This window comes from Protopterus annectens, chromosome 9.part0, assembly GCF_019279795.1.
Source record: "Protopterus annectens isolate FY-2018-M chromosome 9.part0, PAN1.0, whole genome shotgun sequence".
Lineage (NCBI taxonomy): Eukaryota > Metazoa > Chordata > Ceratodontiformes > Protopteridae > Protopterus > Protopterus annectens.
In genome coordinates this window covers 289,017,639-289,040,479 of record NC_056743.1, presented here as the reverse complement: position 1 = coordinate 289,040,479, position 22,841 = coordinate 289,017,639, and the positions used below count along the sequence as shown (strand labels likewise).

The window sequence follows — 22,841 nt, the reverse complement described above, 5'->3', positions numbered from 1 at the left end:
AAACAGTGTTAAGAGCACAACAGGTAGCATACTTACTTGTGATGCAGAAGATTGTGGGTTCTACTCCCACACCATGTAGATGGACTGATGATACTGTGTTGTACTTTAAGGGGGGGTGGAAATGCAGCAGTCCTGAGAGTGTCCTCCTTTGGATGAGATGCCTAATAACTATGAACCTATTGTCGATTTGCCATCCATTTCCTATTGCAATATTATTACCTTACCGTTTTGTAAATATCCTAGGCAATTTATTCTTCAAGGGCACCAGGCACTGATTTTGTAAATGAAACACAGAAATATAAAGTTCTTTGCTAGCCGCAACTTATTTATTAGATATTGATCTCGTTAATGTGGAATTACTCAGATGACTTTTACTTCTACAGAGATTGTACATATTGACTAATATTAAGTGGCCTTTTATGGCTGAAATGTTCTGAAATGGGTAGCTTTGACATTACTGGTTCATACATTTTGTTTCATTGCTTACTGGAAAAATGTTCAAAACCACAATTTTAAAACAACTCTAACAAGTGGTGCTGTAGTATACAAGGAATATAATGCAATCACGGAGGTGAATTCAGAGAGCACATGCATGTCTGCACAGTCCTAAAAATGTGTGCTAGGGCCTTTGGTTTGAAATAGCCCAAAGGTAAACTTTATATGTCACTAGTCAGATGCATTTTCTTTGACTGTGGGTTTCAATGCCATTTCAATGATTGTGAGTTTCAAGGGCAGAGAAGTTTACTGTCAATGCTAAGTCTGTTTTCATTGTTAGACTGTATTGTTTTGTTTAACAAATGCCTATCAGTATTTGTGTTATAAAATTTTAAATAAAAATTTTAAAATAAATCCAAATATCTGTAATTATTGTAGACGTAAGGAAGAAAATAGTATGATGGATTTGGACAGTGTTTACGACAATTTGGGAGAAATTTGTAAGTAATAGATCACTGGAATGCCTACATGGGGAGAGGGGATGGGAGGCTGCTGTGTGTGTAGGGCAGCCCCAATCCATTTCCTTGCCTAGGGCCCCATTTGGCCATGATCCAGCTCTGTATATATGTGTGTGTGTATATATGCATTCACTTTACAAGCTTGAGATACTGAAATATCGAATTTCAGTATCTCAAGACTGTAAAGCCAAAAATCCATAACATCAAAATTCCCCATACTCGAGATTCATAATATTGAAACTCAAAATATCGAAATTTGCAGTTTGCGAAAACCTTTATTGAGTATATGTGCTCCAAAAACTGCCTTCAAGTAATAATGCTGCTCCAAACACTTCCCGTCACTATTAGACCTCAAATATGTGCTCCAAACATTTCCCATAACCATTGGTCCTACAAGTATGTGCTGCACACATTTCCTGTCACCATTAGACCTTCAAAGACAGCAGCAATAAATACAAAAGTCACTGTTCAGTAAACGACAGATGTATTCCCCACTGTATGCACTGTAAACACTCTCCATCACCGTAAACACTCCACCTCCAGCACACGTAATTAAAATGAGACAATCTGTTGATAGGAGAAGCTATATGTCAGTGTAACTACAGACAATGTCCTGTACTGCTGCAGAACACTAGTACTCAATGAACAAATGATAACATACATGACTCAGACCTTCAGCACTTGAGCAATAGCTCTGAGGAAACCCACTGTATCATATGATCCTTTTTGCTAAGAATATGCTCAAATTATGCATGTCTTCGCATTACCTGCCTTTTCTTCAGTAACGGTGGACACCCACCAGCCATCCAAACTCTAAGTTCTTCCACCCGATCCTGATCTCTGGCCAGTGTTGACATCAGGATGCCTAAATCAGTAGCTCTAGCGCCTAGTAAACATTTTAATCTGCAATGCCAGGCCTCCATGAAGTTCTGCGTTTGTGGTAGAAACAAGGCATTCAAATCATAAACAATCCAGAACTCAATAGGGAAAAGGGGTGGGAATCTACACCGGGACATGGTATGTGTGCTGAGTTTCCTACATTTCCCCAGAACTTACCAATCTGAAAAGTACTGTATGAGCTCTCTTCCTTCTACAGGGAAGGACTCATGGAGCAGTGCAAACGCTGGTAACACCTCTTCCTCAAGCAGGAATGCCATTGCCACCAGGCACTTTACAGATAATTGGAAGTTATAATCAGTGGTATAAAGGGAAGCCAACCCCAACTGTTGTACTTTTCGCCATATATTCTGGTCAAAGTGGAACATGCAACCTTTAGCTGTTACACCAGTGATGTTCGATTTGATACTTTTAATGGCTGCTATTTCAAAATCTGACAGCACATAATGGAGTGAGGAGTCAAAGCCATGATTAACAAGTAGCTGGAAAACGCAGTGCCATATATAATTGTATGCCTTCAGTGATTTTTTACTCATCAAGTAAAATAAGAATGGGACAGATTTACTATAGCCAACATATTTCACCAGTCCATGTATACTATAAAGCTGACAGCAGATTATGCCCTTATAGAAAAAAGCGCCATTCATCAACCAGATCGTAGGGTTGCTCAGCTCATATAAGTTATTTACAGTAGTGAGAACAATGACTGTATTATCTGTGCTGGTATCTACTATTCTCCTTTCTACAAATACTCCTGTTTTAATGAGGAATAAGTTTACATCGATATCCTGTAACTGCTTGGTGGGGTTACTAGTGTGTCTGGTGTCTTTCCTCCTAACTCTGCCAATTTGCTGTAATAGTGCTTTAGGTGAAGGTAGGTTAGGCATTAGGTCTACAGATGTGGAAGCAAGAGCGTCATCCACTAACAAACATGGGGTATCCCTCGACACTTCTGCTCTATGTTTAAGCTCTGCACATACCGGGGGGCTCAGGCAGACACCCCCAGTTAACAAATGTAAAATAAAAAAAAAATAAAAAAACTCCAAATTTCCATTGGATCCCCTGAATGATTATGCTCTACAGTTTTTACTAATTCTTCTCCAGTAGCACACGTCACTGTTATTGCCCTACCTTTACACTTTTGGGCAGCTTTCCATTTGCAACACCAGTACTTCTTATTCTTTAGTGTTCTTTCTTGACTCATAACATAGCCATCTAGTACCTGCACTGCTTTCCCCTTTTGTGATATTCCTGTTTTGTAAATTGCGCCTAACATTCCTGACGCAGGGTATTGCACGTCAGCCATACTGTGCTCCATGGATTGAGCTACAGCTAACAGACCCCGTATGTAGAAAACTAATTTCAGAGGAGCTAATTTAATTACTTGGGCTGCGATTACATAAATTTTAGATGCTATGGATTTTCAGCTTTACAGTCTATCTCAAGCTTGTAAAGTGAATCTGTATATATATATATATATATATATATATATATATATATATATATATATGTGCATATATATTGCTTCCGTTCAGAAACCCGAAAGCTCATTTACCTGACTTTCAAAAGACTAAGAAAGAAAAAATGAAACTCCAGAAGACCAACTGCTCTGAACACTGACATATCACTACAGGTAAGTAACCTCTTGGCCAGCATGTTGACCATTTCCCCTTACCTCCGCTGTACTGCGATCTCGGAGTTGGTATATTTAGTTGGGGGGGGGCAAAGCTCACCACAGGGGTGAGTTTTCTTTGCTTCAGTTTTAGTTTGTTTGCTGGGTTGGCCAAGAGGTTACTTACCTGTAATGAAATGTCGGTGCTCTGAGCGGTTGGTCTTCTGGATTTTCAGTTTTTTCATCTCAGTCTTTTAAAAGTCAGGTTAGTGAGCTTTCGTGTTTGTGAAGCAGACCCATACATATTCATAAATATACATAAATGTATCATTTATATGTGTGTGTGTGTGTGTGTGTGTGTGTGTGTGTGTGTGTGTGTACATATACACATATATCTGAAAATAATCATATTTTGTGAATATGTTAGCAAGGTGTGTTTTTAAAATAAAGAACCTTAACTCTTTTTATAATTGACATGAAATCTTTTGCATCCAACTGAGGCATCTTCACTTCAGGCAGACAAGCATTCAGTTTAACATCTCATCTAGAGGACAACACACTTCCCTCCCCCATGCTGCATTTCACTGTCAGTATTGGAAGATGAATACAAGTACCTAATATGAGAACAGAACTTAATTATACACTAGAGTGCTGCTCATCAGCAGGGAGTTCATGTCTGAACTGCCAGTACTCTATTATTAAAATCCACTGTTAAAATACTGTCTACCCAGATACAAAAATGGTCTGATAAACTGCCATACCATGCCACGGGCATGAATAGCATATCACAGAAGATCAAATCATTAGAACATTCTACAGAGGAATGACAATCTGTGGCTCAGTGGGCTAAAAGAGAAGGCAAAAGGCCACATTTTTTGATTTCTAGAGGATTGGATAGCTAAGCCACTTACTTTCATTCCCAGTTACCCACAAGACCAATACCCCCCCCCCACTTGCATGTTTCCAGTTGACCATCTGCTACCTGGCTGCACCATTTTTCTTTACCTGACCCTGGTAATATCACCCAGCACTGGGGCCACACCATGGGTGAGCTGGGCATGGAAAGTGGAGCAGAGCAGCCTGCAGTGTATCACATATACTGGCCCTGCATGCTTAGGGGGATTTTTTGGTACACCCTAACTGGTCAGAGCTAGTGACATCACATGCATCACCACACACATCATCATCTAGCTACAGTTCCCTCAGAGGCCACAGTTTTACCAGCAATTTCTCTTTTGATTATGACACATTCCTATCACTCCACACCACTGGGGTATATCTTCTTCAGTCAGAAAACCCTCCCTAATAGGAATTGGCAAGCTGGCAAAGCTGCTGTTTACCCACCCCTCCCTCCTCTGCTCCTCAGCAACCAAACCACCTGCCATGTAGCCAAATCAAAATATGGAAGGCTTTGTACATTTGTGTGTTATCCTTACAAAGGGCCATACTAATCTTCTGTCTCTCCAGTTTTACTGTACATGTTGCCAAAGCAAGCACAAGACAGATCACTCCTGTAGTACTGAACTATGCTGACAAAGATAAATTATTAAGAGATCCAAAACAAGAAAAAAAATTTCCCAATATATGGTAGAGAGCATCAGCACTCTTAGGATTTTGTAACAAAGACAGCTAAGATAAGAAACCCCCGTTTTAGTGTTTATTTTTTATATTTCATAAGATAATTATACACACTCTACAAATACACTGCAATCCTGTGTGTTAAATGGAAAGAACAACCAGATCATAGGTTCATAGGTGTGTACTAGGCTAATACTCTTGTGATGCTTTGGCTTGTGCACTGTAAGTCTTCAAGACAATGTGCCTGATGAGTTTTTCTTTGATGAGATATCATTGGTTGGGGACTTGGGAGAGAAAGACCCAAGAAGATAGCGAGGCCTAGCACATCAGCCGTAGTTCTTGCTTCAAGTTCTCCTCATCTGAGGAGTCCCAGTAAGGCAGCCAGCAGACAGCTGTGAATGGCTTGAAGGTGCCCCATCGGGTTTGGTAACTTTTCTCTTAAGATATTCCACATTGACCCTCTATCACAGGCAGAAGAGAGGTATAAGGAAGACAAAGCCCCTGAAGAGAAGTGTCAACAGACTTATCCCACCCACGTTCACCAAAATGCACTGAAAGATTCATGGGACCTAATATAGCTCTTAAAAAAAACTGATAAAGGGGTGAATAATAAATGTTGATGCCTCATGGTTATCACTGTAAAACACTGCATAAAACTGCTGATTGGTGCCCCTAAATGTGAATGGGCTATTTAGATTTATGTAGTGCCAAAAATACCTCAGAGGAGCTTTTTTTAACACTGTGTCTTATGTCTTTCACAGGCTTGGCATGTAGTCAGGCTACTCTGACAGCCTCTAATTTCATTCTTGTTAGCCTTCATATTGACCAGTGTTTCTTACCCAATCCATTTATTATGGCTAAGTGGACTTATATAAATGTATAAGTATTGAATTTTCCACAGAAATAGAGAGTTGCCTGAGAATGGTTGACAAAGCAGAGATGTGATTTTGTTTGCACTCATGAAAGCAAAATGACAGACCTAATCTAGGCTGTTAAAAGTCCTCTAAGATGGAGAGGAAATTCTTAGCTTTAATAAAGCCTAAAAGGCTGGAGTAGCCATCTCTTGTTAATCCCCATAGGGTGTGTGCTCAGATGAAAACAAATAACTAAGGAAGGAGGGAAGGTGGATGACTGCTTACTTCGGTATGTAGGAAGGAACAGTGGTAATGAGAAGCAATTAAGGCCCAGTTATAATGCTCCACATTTTTTGCAGAAGAGTTTTTGGAATTAGAGGCAAATGCAGTGAAAGACATCCCATTCATATCAGCTGGAAATTTCTAATGTAGCCTTAATTCTGGAAATGACAGAATGCATCCTTTGTCAGAGAAATATCTGTTCACAATGAATTATTTCATGGAGTTTGCACAACTTCACTCTAGTCGATATTTGGAGATTGAGCAAAAAAAGTAGTGAAACAAACCACCGCCGGCTTTACCATAAAGGGTATGTCCCGTAGCTAAAAGTTGTTACAGCTTGCCAGAATTACCAAAAACCATGTATTGTTGCAAAAAATGTCCAGCCACTCGTGGATAAAAAACAAGAAATTTAATGAACAGCAAAAGACACGTACAACGAACTGGGATTGAGCGCGCTTTCATCTATTATTACCAGACTTCATCAGAATCCATATTTGTTAGCTGTTACATGCCTTAAATACTTGTAATAATAAAACAAAAACCGAATGTAAATTAAAACAACGCATTTATGAACACATAAGAGATATAAACAAACGAAATGAGAATAATGCACTATACAGGTATTTCATGTCCTGTGATAACACAAACATCAAGTTTTGGGTCCTTGAGGAGGTGAAGAAGGGTGACAGAGGAGGTGACTGGGAATCCATGCTAGAGTATAAAGAGTTGATTTGGCAACTCAGGCTCGATGCTTGTGGTCCCAGTGGATTAAATGACCATCTTTCCATAAAACCAGCTTTAAAATTGTTAGCCAATAATCCAAAATTGAATTAATACATTATATCATTGTGTAACATAATATATTTATTATTTTTATACATATATATAAAATTTTTTTACGATTTTGACATGTTGTTGGTTAATTCTGCCACATACATTTTTTATACACATATATATTTATATACATTATAGTAATTAGTGTTTAGTTTGGGCTTATATTTTTCTCTTGGACTTCAGGATTTATGCATATAAGCACATATGCAGATATTTGATATTTTCAACTATATATAGTGGTACTTCTTATATACCCTTTTATATTTAACATACTTATTATATTTATTACTGAAGCACTTTATTAATATTTTGCAGGATTATATTTTCTATGTCATGTATTTTATGGGTTGGTATTTGTATTTGTGCATGGCAATGAGTGTGTATATATTTTTTTGGGGGGGGCACCTGTGCATACTATTTTCCATGGCAGTACTACAAAGTTTTTTAAAAAATGTTTTTAAAAAAATTGTCTTTAAAAGAATTGATTTCATTTGATGCAACAATTTGATTAGGATTAATTGATTGATTAAATATTTAATTGTTTTATTATTACAAGTATTTAAGGCATGTAACAGCTAACAAATATGGATTCTGATGAAGTCTGGTAATAATAGATGAAAGCGCGCTCAATCCCAGTTCGTTGTACGTGTCTTTTGCTGTTCATTAAATTTCTTGTTTTTTATCCACGAGTGGCTGGACATTTTTTGCAACAATACATGGTTTTTGGTAATTCTGGCAAGCTGTAACAACTTTTAGCTACGGAACACACCCTTTATGGTAAAGCCGGCGGTGGTTTGTTTCACTACTGTTTTTGCTTTTTCTACGTGAAGGAGTTGTGGTTGTGATATTTGGAGATTGTTACATTATGCGTAGCAGCATGTGACATTTTAATCTCTAAAGAGGGTTCGGTAAGCATATTAGACAACTGGTTGGTCTCTAATAAGTTAGAAAAAGTATTTCAGACAGGTGTTTAACTGGACCCCCAACACTAATGGATTGCCTTGCAGCAATTGTGCAGTAGGACTTACAGTGGCAGGAGAGATTGTCACATCCATGGAGACTTGAGCCTCTGATATGGAAGGAACTAGATTTATCAGAAGCAATCGGGATTGGAGTAACTGACTTTGTAAAAAGAAAGCTTTCCAGCAGTGGCTAATCCAGCCCAGGTCATCTGGACTGTAGTCAAGGCTTTATCCTTCTGTGCCACTGAAACAGCCGTTTGATATATTACTGTTTGACAGAAACCAATTAATTATTCCATTACATGTTTTCTTTAACTGACAAAGATGTTTTTTAAAGTCATCCAAGACCCATTTCATTGCCTTGATTTGCACAATTTCTTAACACCTAGTATGGAATTAACACCAAGCACTTGGTAATCTAAGTACGCTAATAACTACAGTATCACAGACAAGATTAAAGAAACTGATCAGACTCAAACAAAGCAGCCAACAAATATTTGCATCTGGTACAACTCAAGTAAAGTATCCTTAAATTTAAAGGGATGTGTAGTTCTTTCTACAAAATAATGATATTGTATTATTTTGATCTAAAGTTCATGAACTCCCCAGAAAAAACTCCTCTGAAGATATAGATGTAGCTTTATTCAAACTTTCTGATACTGGCTACAAAGTCGGTTTCATTATAAGAAAAGCTTATCCAGTGTTAGCATTAACATTTAAGCATGACTTCTTCAATAAAGCCATACAATGAATACTACAGTTAAGCTCCTATAACTCAATTTTGAAACATCGGTTTCAAATATTCAGTGAACATTTAACAAAAACATCTTCTGAAGAAGCAGCAATACTTGTGAAATATGGCTCACTGGTTTAAACTCATCTTAATTATAGGTTCATAGGTTCATAGTTTAGTACTAGGCTAACTGCCCCTTTGGGCCATTTTAAGTCTAGCCAGTTGCCCCAAGTGAGAATTAAACCCTGCGCCTTGTGTCTGAAGGTAAACACCTTAACCCTCCCCGTACATGAACACGTATTCCTTTGAAGAAAGGTATGCTGTGGAGGGTTACAGCATTTAAACAGCCTATAACATCTGCCTTATTGTCACTTTAAATACATGCACTTTATACTAGCACTAAAATTAATAATTATGTCTTAAGTCTTGGTCTATTTAAAACATATTAATACTGTCAGACATAATACTTTTCACCATTATTTAATGTTTGCTTTATGGAATAAACTTCCAGAAATGTTCTGATTGTATCTCACATCAAATTGCTTTAAATGAAAGCTGAGTGGATATTATGCTCATTAAACATTCCTTTTACAACATGAAACTCTCAGCTCCTTAGTGCCTTTGATTTTGAGTCACATGATAAAGGTGCAGTACTCATTTCATGCAATGCCTTCTGAGGAGGGGCAATAAAATCTAATGCAGCATTTCCTCATAAATATCAAAGCAGGTTAAAATTCATTTACTTATCTGTATACCACCATTCTAAAAAACAGATTAGTAAAATTAATACTCATTTATAAAAGCATGTTTTCATTTACCTATTGAATGGTCTTCTTCATCCCATCACTGTATTCAGTTCAAACAAACATACACAGGTAAAAACGCAGACTGTGTTGTAATGCATAATACATGAATGGTGTGTGACACACTCTAGCATTTTTAAGATATGCATATTTAACAGCTCTTTTAGTCAGTTTTATTCTTCCTTTAAAAGTGCGCACTAACTGAGCTGCTCTCCTGAATGTAAACAGCATATTACACATGCTGCAGTTGTTTGAAATAATATTCAGCCAGTTCCACTGGTGAGGAGGATAAAAACCTGACTGTGTCCAAAGAAATCTGAGTTTGTTTAAAGGCTCACATATCTCCATTAGATCTCTAATCACAAATGGGATCTCCTCTAGACCAAAAGAAGTCCTTATTCCTCTTTATTTTGCATTGATCAGTCCCATCACCACATGCAATAACTCATTTGGGAAGTATCTTGCTAGGCATACCAAGCAGTTGGAGAAACCCCAACATTTTCTAAAAAAAAATCAGGACTAAAACAACTGAGCTACCAAAACAGAATCGAGGCCTTTCCTCTTTTTTCTGTGTTGTACAGGCTGCTCTCTGGTGATCTGTGCCTTGCCTTCTGAACCATTAAAGATCAAATGGGACAAGACCTTTTACAACTCCACAAATCAAACAGTCCAGCTACGACTAGGACCAAAGACCTAAATCTGCTACATCAAATAAAAAAAAAAATCACACTGGAGAGACACATTTATCTCTCAAAGACAACCCCTTTTCTGGAATAAACTCTCATTCCAGATCAAACATCATGTCACAGTGTCTTCCTTCAAAAAGACACTGGACAATTGGATGGATTTTTATAAATGTACCCCAGTTTGACTGGCTTATCATTCCTTGAGAAAGGAGGTAAAGCCTTAGGGAGTGTATTGGCATGGCGGCCTGCTGGCCCAGTTGCCTTATATATTTTGTGATTCTATGGCTCTTTATGGGTGACTGTTGGAGTTGCTGCTTGAACAGGAAGGAATGAAGAGGCTCTGCTTGCTCATCTTTTATGAGGAGGAAGGGAGAGTGCAACATGCTGGCAGAAGGCAGTTCCTCACGTATACTGGATTTACAATTCTGTCTACTTCCTGACTTTTCATCTAAACCTATCATCTGCTCCCACTTGATTCTTTCAACCAGTCAGTGCACCGCAGCTCGGTCTTGTGAATGGGTACCGACTTCCAACAACAGTAATGATGTAGCAAGTCACACTCGATATAGCAGCCATTATCTGGATGTTTAGCCATGGGATAAGCATTAGACTAGTACCATCAATCCTGGATCACTAAGTATGACTGTTCAAGAAGAAAGTACTAAGCTACAACGTCTTTTATAACTGTGAGTGTGTTAATCAGCTTACATAAATTCAGAATAAAATATTTTTGCTTTTCTTTAAAAAAATGGTCAGCATGTTTACAGTTTTCTACAGCTATGCTCTGCTGAGTCATTTTTCTATAGCAAGATCTATTGCTTTTATCTAGAATCCCTATTCCGTTATATTTGTCCTACCTTTCTTCTTTCTGTCCACTAATAAAACCTTGCTCTTTTTCATTAGTTTTGATTAAATACTATTAGGATCTAATCTAAATTACAAAATGTACAGAATCTCATGTGGTAATGCCAGCTCATTATTTAAGAGCAGTGTCTATGTTTTGGTGTGACTAAATCTGTAACCCCAGTCTATGAAACTGGAAATATCATTGTTTTAAACCATTATCCTGAAAGTGTATTGAGAACTAGCCTTAAAGGCCTGATTGAGTAACTGCCCGCTTTTTGTCTATCTGGACTATATCTTTATAAAAGTATAATTTTAATCAGAACTGAAGTGGTGTAGTTAACTGAAGATATCTTCATAAATGTATGTACTGCCATCCTCTTTTTACCCACAGGAATGAGAGGGCATAGTCTAAGAAAAAATATATGCAAAATTGCCTTTACCCTGATGATTCCATACAAGGAAAAATAACTTTCATGAAACATGAATCAGCAAAGCAAAATTTTATTGAATCATAATATAAGATTAAACTATAAAAATATAATTTATGATGGTTCATGGTTTGAAAAACTTGCAACTTTGCATTGGCATTTTAATTATTTCATGTATCTAACTCAAGAATACATAGTCTTAAACTGTTGACAGCTGCTGGAAATTGATGTTATGTAATGATACGGGTATAGAGTAGGCTGTTCTTCCCCATTTTTTACTTCTTATATAACCATATTTTCTTTAATGCGCAGATAAATTCAGTTTTAGAAATATACACAGAACTCAATATTTTCTTATTAGCAACAAACTGAATAAAAACACACTGCTTCATACTGCAATGACTTTTCTTCCTTATTTTTCACAAACCCATCATTATATATACAAGTATGACATTGTTGTAACTGATTCAGTCTAGCTTTTCAAACTTAAAACATTCCTAAAGGACAAGCAAGAGGCTGCTAGATTAGTAGCTATTCCAGAAACCTTCTACCTTTGGGAAGTTTATTTTTACAGAGATACTCTGGAATTCATATTTCCTTCCTCAAGTTTTCTTTACCTTTAACTAGGACAGTAAGACATATACTCTGGTTCAAGCCTCATGAAACAATCAACAAGTTTATCCTTTTCTGATGATCATTTCATGAATACGCTTTATAATGAGCAAAAAGCAACTTCTGTAAGTATAAGATACAACAGCAATTGTCTTGCAAGTCAGAATCTCCTGCAAATACATGCCTTCATGCCTCGTCCCACAGCTTTAAAGTGGCAGAATCACATCCTAGTGCATAAATCCATCCATCTACCCATACTTATTTATTTAATTTATTTATTTAGTTAGTTAGTTATTTGCAGTTTGTTAACCGGCAGATTCCATTGGGCCAAGATGAGGCCTTTTTCAGTGGAGGCCCGGTGAGAACAGCTCCATGTACAGACATATACATCAAAACAAAACAAAATCAACAAAAATCAATATGAATTAATACAAAGTAATAATACAACCAGAATCATCCGAAGGTAGTAAAAAGCATTACACAACAAAAATCAAGTTGCTGTAGTGTTAGTAGCATCAATGTATCTTTATAGTACTGAATAATAATTGGTTCTGAACAGCCTGATATGATGGAATTCAAAATATGGATGTATTACAAATGCCTACAATGTGTAAGGCATAAAAGGGAGTAAAAATAGTCAGAGAGAAGTAAAGGAGGAGAGTCTTGTATTACTAGAGTTATGGGTGAGAAAGGTTAGAGGAAATGGGGGTAGTGGGGGTAGATGGGAGGAGGTTAGGAGGGGTGAGAGCAAGAGCATTCCCAAGTAGAAGAGAGATGGGAGTGGAGTAAGGTTTTAAAAGAGGAGAGATTCTGGATGATTCGGATATGGGGAGGAAGTGAATTCCATTTATGTGCTAGAGAAATTGACAGTAGAAGTTGCCCAGGAGTACGTAAAGGTTTGTATACTTCGAGGAGATTCTGATTGTTGGACCTAAGGGATCGATCAGGGAGATGCATAGTAAGGATGGAAGAGAGAGGGAGGCATTGTGATGGCTTAAAGATAACCTTGTGAGCAGTAGAGAGCTGAATGTAAAGGAGATAGTTGGGGAGTTCCAGCCAGTTTAGGGAGGATTTAAAACTGGTGGCAAACTTTGTGGTTTTATTGTAACAGGATGCCAATTTAGCCTTAAGGGTGGCTTGTAGATGGGTAAGGAGAGGGGCACCATACATGAGGGAGGGAAGGAGGTGCATGTTGGAGAGGGTAAGCCTGGATGAAGGGGTAAGCAATTATAATGATAAAGCATTCTGAGCTTCTGGTGAGTTTTCTTGATGTTGGTTTGGAGGTGAATGTCAAACTTTAGTTGTTCATCGATGTTAACACCCAGAAGATTAGTGCAAGGAACTATTTTAATAGGAGTCATGTTCTGGATTACTATAGAGAAAGAGTTTTTGTCTATTTTGGTACTCCTAGATGGGATAAATATCATAATTTTGGTTTTAGATGCATTCAGAGCAAGGTGATTATTAAGCATCCATGCCTCTGTGATGACAAAGGTGACCTGAGTTACATGCATGAGTTTGGGGACAGAATCAGCAGAGCAGATGTTAGTAGAGTCATCTGTTTATTAGACTAGTTTAGTGTTTGGGATACAATGATGAAAGTTCTTAATGAAGATGTTGAATAGTAAAGGTCCCAGGATAAAGCCTTGGGAGATGCCTGTCAGAGTGTCAAGGTAAGAAGAGGTATAGTTATTCCACTTGATGGCTTGCCGTCTAATTGAGAGGTAACTGGAGAACCAACTGATGGAAGAGGAGGAAAGATTAAGTTGAGAGAGTTTAGACAAAAGTAGACTATGGGAAATGGTATTGAAGGCCTTAGATAGGTCTAGGAGAAGGGTGTCTACAATATTTCCAGAGTTGCGAGCGTGGTTGATGTTATTAAGGAAGGATAGAAGTGCTGGGGTGGTACTGTGTCCAGTCTGAAACTGTGCTGTGCTGGAGTTAGCAGATGGTTGTCTAAGAAATAAGGTAATAGCTGCAAGTGAATACATTTTTCAAGAATTTTGGAGGGAGGGGAGACGGGTCTATATTATAACAACGAACGATCAAATGATCGAACATTCTTATATCGAACTCAAAAGTTTGAATTCACAACACAATGAACTACCAGAACAGTGACTTTTTTCCCAGGGAAAAAAAATCGCTGTTCCCCAAAAAAAAAAATTCAAACATTACAAAATGTGGGGGGCTTTGCCCCCACCCACCCCTACTTAAATAGACCAACTCAGAGATCGCACTACAGTGCCAAAAATGGCGAAGTGACAGAAGCGGCCAAGTGACTCCTTTTCCAGGGAAAGAATTTGCTTATACGCCACTTCATCATTTTGCATTTTTGACATTTGAAGTTCGACCAAGACACATTCGACAAAATGCGCCTTCAGTCTTCTGATAGGAACCCGGGGAGAGAATGGCTATGGGCGGAAATTGGAGATATCTGTATTGTATGAAACAGATTGTCACACACAACCTCTTTTCAAATTTTTTACACATAGGAATTAGGGTGTCACTTCAACAGTGACAATCTGTTTCATCAATACAGTTCCAGGAACTAACAACATTATCAAAGGTAGGATGTAGTTTAATTTAAACAGAAGTAATCAGGTACTTCAAAAGGACAGAAAAAGTGAGCCCTTTACATTCTGATGGAATTATAACTTTGTTATATTACACTGTTTAAGGAAAAGCAGAATCATTTATATAGCCCTATCAGGGAGAGAGTATATGTACAACTATGTGCCCTGAGTACCTTGCTGATATGTAAGAAGCTGTAATCCTAAAATTGCCACAGATAAATCCCTTTCCTAACAGAGCTTGGCTATCATTAATTAGAATATGTAGTTCATGCAAATAAACTCCTTCACCAGCAGTAATCATCTGACCTTAGCACTCCTGCATCATCCCTTAACCCTTAACTGTTCCTGAAAATGGAGCAACGTTAATTGCATTTAATATGTTCCATGAGAAAGAAAAAAGAAAGAAAGAAGAATGAATAATGATGCTTGCTGCCCCATTGGATGCTTGCTGCCCCATTGGATGCTTGCTGCCCCATTGCTAATAATGGCAGAAGAACTTTATACTGGTCTGTGGCAACTAAGCGTTTTTAGGAATCAGACTTGTTACAGATGAATAATGCTCCTTATCGGTTATACACTACAAACCATGAAGGGATACTGATTACACGGAAAAGCTAGGAAGTGCACTAAGAAGGTCAAATATGTAAAAAGTCTTAATAAACCCATGCTTTGAGTCAAAACAGGCATATACATTAAAAGATATATTACAAGAAAACATCATCACTACAAGTCACGTTTTGATGGAAGCACCTGATTTGGGGTTTCACATTCAGCAAATGCTTTTAGCATGTTAATGTAAACAACTCAGTTCCTTTATTATTTAAAAAAATTAACTACCTAATTTTGTGCTGTAAATAAGTATAGAAACTATTCTTTTTTCCAGTTTATCTTCATTACTGGGGATATGAGGCTTTAACTAACTTTATACTTGCCCCTTGGTAACTACTGTACAGTTAAACAGCATTAGAGATCTGCCATTACAATATATATTGCAGTACACCAGTGTATAAAAACTGATTATCACTTTAATGTTAATACTTATTTAAAAATCGTTTCTTCTACAACCTTGAAAAAGCTCACTTGTTTTCGGTCAAATCCTGATTCCTGCACCACTCTGTATGGGCATTATTTTCTAACTCGTTGTAACCAAAATAGCCCGACTGTTGGCTGCCATGTTACAAGACTTTATTTTACAGATATGGTGTTCATCATCCTGATGCAATTTATGGTCAAATAGAAGGAAGCGTAGTGAAACCACATACTGTAGTAATATCTCTCCCCCAATCTGTGACAAGAATACTGTTATTTCTTACTTTAAATGTCTGGTAACAGCTTCAATTTGCCTTTTTGCAATGACATGGTTTATTTATTTATTGTGGCCATTTCTTATACAACATTTTATGTTAAATTTGAATGATAGTTTTAATATGTAAATTACTTAGTGCTTTTTTGAGCAGTAAATCTAAACCAAATGTCCCATGTATAAAGTCAGCCATCTGTAACTAACAGCACACACATAAAACTCTGACTACAGTCACCACGCAGTTAAAAGCAGACACGCGCTTAATTGCTTCTTTTTTAAGGTGGCAGAAGTCCACGATGCATATACCCCACCAAATGAAGGTGATATCCCAGATGATGTGACAAGTAACAGAAGGCAATAATGTGAAATTTCACCAAATAAAAAAAAAAAAAGACTGGCATGCAGAGGAACAGACTGAGGCAGAAGTACTTCGAAATGTTGTAATTAGATTAAAGGAAATAAGTACTTTGTGATGCGAAATACTGGACATTTGAGTTAAGATGAGCTATTATTTTAGTTTAGGAATGAAAAAATAGTTACCTAAGAATCTGTGTGTAAAGTTAGAATGGTCAGTTATAGTTAAATCATTTTTATATCCGTATACTTTCTAATTATAACCCTTTCTATGTCCAATTTCCTAGCCAGAATATCCAACAGTAGTATTTTTGAGTCTATGTTATATAAGTGAACACAATGAACTGCGAACACTATATAATCGACCCACAATCCCCAAAAACCCAAAATGTCGAACACAGGGATCAACGATTTTTTTCCCAGGAAAAAAAAAATTGCTGATCTGTAAAAAAAAAAAAAAAAAATCAAAACACAAAATAAAGTGGGGGGCTGTCACCTCCCCTACTTAAATATACCAACTCTGAGATCACATCACAGTGGAGGAAATGGAAAAGTCCCGAAAACAGCCCAGTGATTTTTTTCTCTAAGAAAAAAAATCGCTGTTCCGTGCTTTTGGTATTTTGCCATTTCGCGTAATGATGTTCGACTAAACAGCGTTCGCAATTCATTGCGTTTGCTAAAATAATAGGGACCCATATTTTTTATTCCAAGTTGAACAAATGCTGATCTTTTTTTTAAACACCTTTATTAAATTATCATTTGTGTCATAGGCACATTTATTTTTATATAAAAGTAATCAAACTGTATTTACAGATTAAAATTAAAAACATTATTCTTCAATTATTGTGATATATCATATAACCTAAACAACATAACATAAATTATTCAATTCCTGCCCTTTTGTTAATCAATAAATATTTTTATTAAACCATCTCTTATGACATAAGCAATCATCCATTTATATAAATGAAAATAAACCACACCAGCACAATCCTAGTTGCAAGCATTTTACATCACAAACCATACTGACAAACTCCCAGATGCAATCATTATACATCGCTTATAATATACCCAGATATTTTCAGTCAAATATTACATAGCTCACTTTAAGTCCTGCCTTCTTTTAAACCTCATTCCTTCCCAGTATGTATCGTTCCCACAATTCCTATTTTTTTCTGTGTAGTTTGCTCCTTCCCTTTTCTAAAGATCTCAGTTTCAGTTGTTTTATCTCTGTTGCTATATTCACTACTTCTAGTATAGTTGGTTTAGAGTTTGCTTTCCATTTTCCAGTAATTGCTTTTTTGGCAGCCACCATAGTTAGACACAGCAAGGTCTTACCATGTCTAGGCAATTTTGATTCTGTATCATTGCTCAGAAAAATCATTTCCCTTGTCACACCAGTCTGCCCACCCAGCATCTCTGACAGTGCATCCCACAGGGATTCCTTAAGTCCACCAAGTCGCCTCACTAACAGAAAATATGTCCCCAGTTACCTCTTAATCCTACTAACATACTTATGCAGATGGTATGAAACACATACACATATAGAAGCTGCATCACTACACGTCCTTTTTGTTCTTCTCCCATTTTTGTGTGCCTCTAAGCCCAGTATAGTGCTGGATGATTTTCAGCTACACAGCAAGTGATTTTGCTGTAGATTTGTTATTTTTCCACTATCACCAATTAATGAAAGGTAGATGACTTTATAAGTGATCAAAAGAGGTGCCTGTGGTAGGAGTATATAACCAAAAGGTTATGACAAAACAAAGTGTATTTTTGTCTGGACCAAGAACAATAAGAGAGAGTGTGAGCACTGAAATAAAAAAAATAAATAAAATAAGCAGAATCCCAGAATACAGGTACTATTGTATGGTATGATGCTACTGCCCACTTTTTGTATGATGTTTCTGTACTACTTGAGACTCTTCCATTTGAGATGGAAGGCAGTTTGCAGAAAAATGATGATACCTCATACCTTAATAATCAGCACAAGTAATTAGACAATTGATATATTACTGTGCCACAAATCATTTTAGAGCACATTCATACCACATTAACCAAGATGCTAATTTCTAAAAGGAATGATGAGATACAACATTTACTAAAGATAACAGTAAAAACAAAATTGCATACATGAGACTTTTTACATCTGAATTTGGAGGGGCAATTAATAAGTATGCCTGGACATGATCAGAAATCTTACCACATGATGTAGAAAGTAATGCAGAAGCTCTTTTATAAGAACAGTGACCCAATTAGAAAATATCAATGAAAAAAAGTAAAATCTCAGGGTCTACAATGGCCTCATCATCTAGGACTTCCACTTTTTCAAGGAACCATCTATTCTTGAATAGACAGTTTCACAGAAGAGTAAACCTATCCAATAAGCTCATCCCAACAAATGTCTCTCTATCATAAGGCAAAACCTGAAATTCCAGGTCCAGTTGTCTAAAAAATAAACTGTTATTCAAATAACAAAACAGAAAATCTTAAAAATTGTTGTTACACCATGAAAGCATTTTTGTAAGGGGGTACACCTCACACTCTTCTGCTACTTAAATAAATTAAATACAAGATCATTAAACCTTACAGTAAGAGGGATACTCCAAAGTACAATAGCCTCAGACTTGGTGTGGATTGACAAACGTTTGGACTTGCATTTACAACTCAAGATATGAAGGTCATACACATGGCATTTGCAGGTTCTGCATTACATCACCAAAAGCCAAATTTCTCACCTTAATTTCTATATTCCCACCTTGAAACTTTGAAGAACACAGCATCACTTTTAAATAAAGCAGCATTTATCTAACTGGTGTCAGCTTATCTTCCCTGGCATTTTTATATTTATTTGTCATATAGATCAAAAGATGCATATCATTTATTAACAGGCTCACTCATACATTTTAATCTGCTTAAAATGTACTTCTTCTTCTTCTTTCTACTAAATTAAATTAAATCCCCCTCAGTGACATAACTGGATCAAAGTGAATGTCTATGGTGACATATCTTTGGAATGTGTGCTTTTGCTTAATTATGAATAATGCTTCCTACAGTTCACATTTTCAAAATTTTGCTGCCTTGTAATTCTCATGCCTGCTGTACACAAACAATATTACATTATAAATTCAACAGTCATTTTGTATCAATGCCTTTTATATTCCATTTTAAATTTCTAAGCAAATGCATTTTTAAATCTGCTTACAGTAGTAGTTATACCTGTTTTTTTTATTTCATAGATTACCTGCTACATTATTTCATAGACATCCAGTGAAGGTCCTACTTTATATGCGTGTTTCCGAATTTAGTGGAAATCTCTGCAACCTAAGGAACATGGTATTTCTTCACAAAATCTTTTTGCTGACAATAACCATTGGCTCAATCTAAACTTAAGATTCTAATTGCGCTTCTAGTTCTAATACATCAACATAATTTTATTGTGACGAAACTTTAAATGAGCATAAACTCAGCAACACAGCTACCTGTAACCAGTATGGTTTCGACAGAATAAGGTCTCCATTTTCTTATTCCCAACCTTACAAAAATATTTATTTTTGAATCTCACAGCATACCTAGCAAATACTAAAACACCTGCATTTTGTTAGCACATTTAATATAATTATTATGTTCTGCAAATGAATGACCTTCATACAATACTTTTTATGTATTTGCCGTTATAGCCTGTTTTATATTCATGAAGTTACATTTTTGTTATGAATGGCCCACACTGTTGCTGCATTTATTTATGTTATTGGGACTCACAATTATGCAGTTGTAGCTTATCCTTTGTACTGGACATATCCGACTACTTTCTACTATTTTTAAATTACTAGTTTACCACCTCACAGGGAAATTCTCATATTGCTTTGAAATTCTACACAAACATTATGATTCACTGTTTTATTGACCTTCCTCTGAAGAACATAGCACAGCTGTGTGCAATAAACTTGACATTAACAACGAACAGATATTTGAAGAAAGATAACAGTAACATAAATAGTTCTCCTTCCTACTGATGACAAAGATCCTCTTAGTTATAGGCAATAACCTCTGACTGATTTTTATAAGAAACTACTGACACTATATGTAACATTGTACACTATATGTAACTGTATGTAGCATTATCTTAGTTTAGTAGTGACAATTTTAGCTTTGAGATTTCTTTATCATCAAGTGGAAATGTGGAGTTTTTCTTTATTCGCAGCATACCAGCTACTAATCTATCTGCAAAATATTAATTATATAACTAAAACAATATTATTTTTTAAATCTCTGTAGCAGTTTAGACAATGTATTAATGTTGTGGACAAAGAAGCATACATTCATCTACATTATCATATTGACCTAGTTTTAAATTGTATGCCGTATATATTGATTTTTTTTTTTTACTGAAACATCTGGATTAGCAAGTTTTTGGTTGTAGCATTTATTTTAGTTCATTTTCATTGGAATATCTATGTTGTATATTCCTTTAGTGTGTTACACAAGTATTTACCTACCACAAGCACATATTTATTTAAGGATTACAGGCTCACAGAAAAGAGGAGAGTATGTAACAACACATCTTACAGATGAGTAAGCCTTGCACCACCTATGTTAGCATCCTTGCATGCATTGTTTCCTCATTGGAAAAAGACGATTGTTTTGGAAATTGTGGCCAGGAAAAAGATACAGAAGGTGGGAAAACATGTAGATTTTGATGTCGAGTCATAAAGTTACAGCTCCTCAAAAATCAATTGATGTGGCAAGTACCTTACACTTAACAGCACCATATATATGCAGAAATAATAAAAATATGTAATGCACGTACACATACATATAGACATGTGTATGTATTCATTTATGATTAAAAAGTAATGTTCATCTTTATTCCTTTTTAATATATGTGTATGTACATGTGATATAAAAAAGCCAAGTTTATAATTATTCAATTTAAACTCTTAAGATAAACTCTATATAATATTTCAGTGATGCAATATTTACTGGTAAAATAAATCCTTATTCAGTTAAACAATAGCATTATTTAATACAATCCAAAACCAAAGAATCAAATTGAAAACAGATCTGTATTAAGCCCTAAAAGATGCATTTTAAAAGAAAGGAGGACAATTGTAGGGTTATACTTTTTTTTCATTGCTGCTGCTGTTGTTTTGTGTGTGTGTGTGTGTGTGTGTGTGTGTGTGTGTGTGTGTGTGTGTGTGTGTGTGAGAGAGAGAGAGAGAGGGAAAGAAATAGACAGGCAGACATAGGGAAAACACCTTTGAATAAAAACTTTAATGTACTTGCAGTCCAGTTCTAAGTGACTACAAAACATATGTAATTGACACATAAAGGACACTGGTTATACTGTTTGTTAATGTATACTGCATCCAGTATCAAACGTCTGTTGCTTAAAATAATGTGCACTATACATTAAATTTATCCAGTTCATTGGCAAACGTCTGTTAGAATACCGTATACTTTTATGTTAAATATATCCAGTTCACGTATCCTTTTATATTAAATATATCCCGTTCATTTTCAAAAGCCACTGATTCTGAATTCCTACCTGACTTCCTTGGGAAGCGGTCTCCGGTTTCTGGAGTGTTACACTGCCGTTGTTACTGCTAGAAAAAGAGAACAAGGCCAGGTTTGTTCTGTAAAGGTAATCCCAGTGCTTATCGCTGCTCATGCATACCACATATAGTACGCTAGAAACAAAAGTATGTGTCTAAACTTTAAAAAAGATACGACAAAACAGTAAAGACTATGTGGAGGCAAACAACCCCAAAAGGGCGCGCCTCCCCTATTCCTTTACAGGAATATAAATGGACAAAATTTAACAAATTATGTCTTTTTGCTGTTTAATTTACCACAGTTACATCAAACGCTATGGCATTCTCTCATTTAACCACTTACTGCAAAATGCAGCATTCACTTTATTTTTACACTGTAAGGCCATTCCAGGAGATACGGTTACTGCAGTGAAAAGGCCAGGGTCCAGCCAGGAGGTTAATATCCCCCTAGACAATGAATGAATAACTCCCAAAGGCTCCTGAGAATTAACTATCTAGAGAAACACCAGTACTTGACAAACAAAGGCTTACCTTTGTAGTGCATCACCGCTGTGCGCTATTAATACGCCTTCTTCACTCCATGACACAAGAACTACAAAACATGGGGAAAAGATAAAAAGGACAGTTTGTTGCGCAAAAGCAGGAACACTCCAGGTGTTCAAAACTAAGTGTCTCGAGATAACTTTAACAGATATGACAAAAAACTCAGTCCCTTAAAACGTAGAAAGCGAATTATTTTATTTAACTTTCTATACACAGAAGTTTTATAACACTGAACACGTTTTATAATTAAAATAGAGAAATAAAAAGTAAATAAAGAATATTGCTCAACACTGACAAGCCGCAAGAAAAAAAATTGCAATAAATTCCATCTCACCTTTTGACATTAAAATGCAATATAAAAAGAAATAATAGCTGATGCTTCGCCTAACTCTGAACTGAGAACCCATTCGTGTTTCCAGAGGTCTCACTTAGC

At 36.3% G+C, this 22,841-nt stretch overlaps 1 protein-coding gene across 2 annotated transcripts in view; it reads right to left on the bottom strand.

Moving 5' to 3' along the window:
- OTOG (otogelin) overlaps nucleotides 1–22,841 on the bottom strand; it is a 2,079,396-nt gene that overhangs the window by 2,056,443 nt on the left and 112 nt on the right. For both annotated transcript variants that reach the window (XM_044082876.1, XM_044082877.1), the window contains exons 1-3: nucleotides 22,743–22,841; nucleotides 22,397–22,457; nucleotides 21,859–21,916 (exon numbers count right to left, since the gene is read on the bottom strand). The exon at nucleotides 22,743–22,841 is cut by the window's right edge and continues 112 nt beyond it. In XM_044082876.1, the coding sequence (XP_043938811.1) occupies nucleotides 21,859–21,916; nucleotides 22,397–22,457; nucleotides 22,743–22,815 (192 nt within the window). In that variant the 5' untranslated portion in view covers nucleotides 22,816–22,841. The remainder of the gene's footprint in view (nucleotides 1–21,858; nucleotides 21,917–22,396; nucleotides 22,458–22,742) is intronic.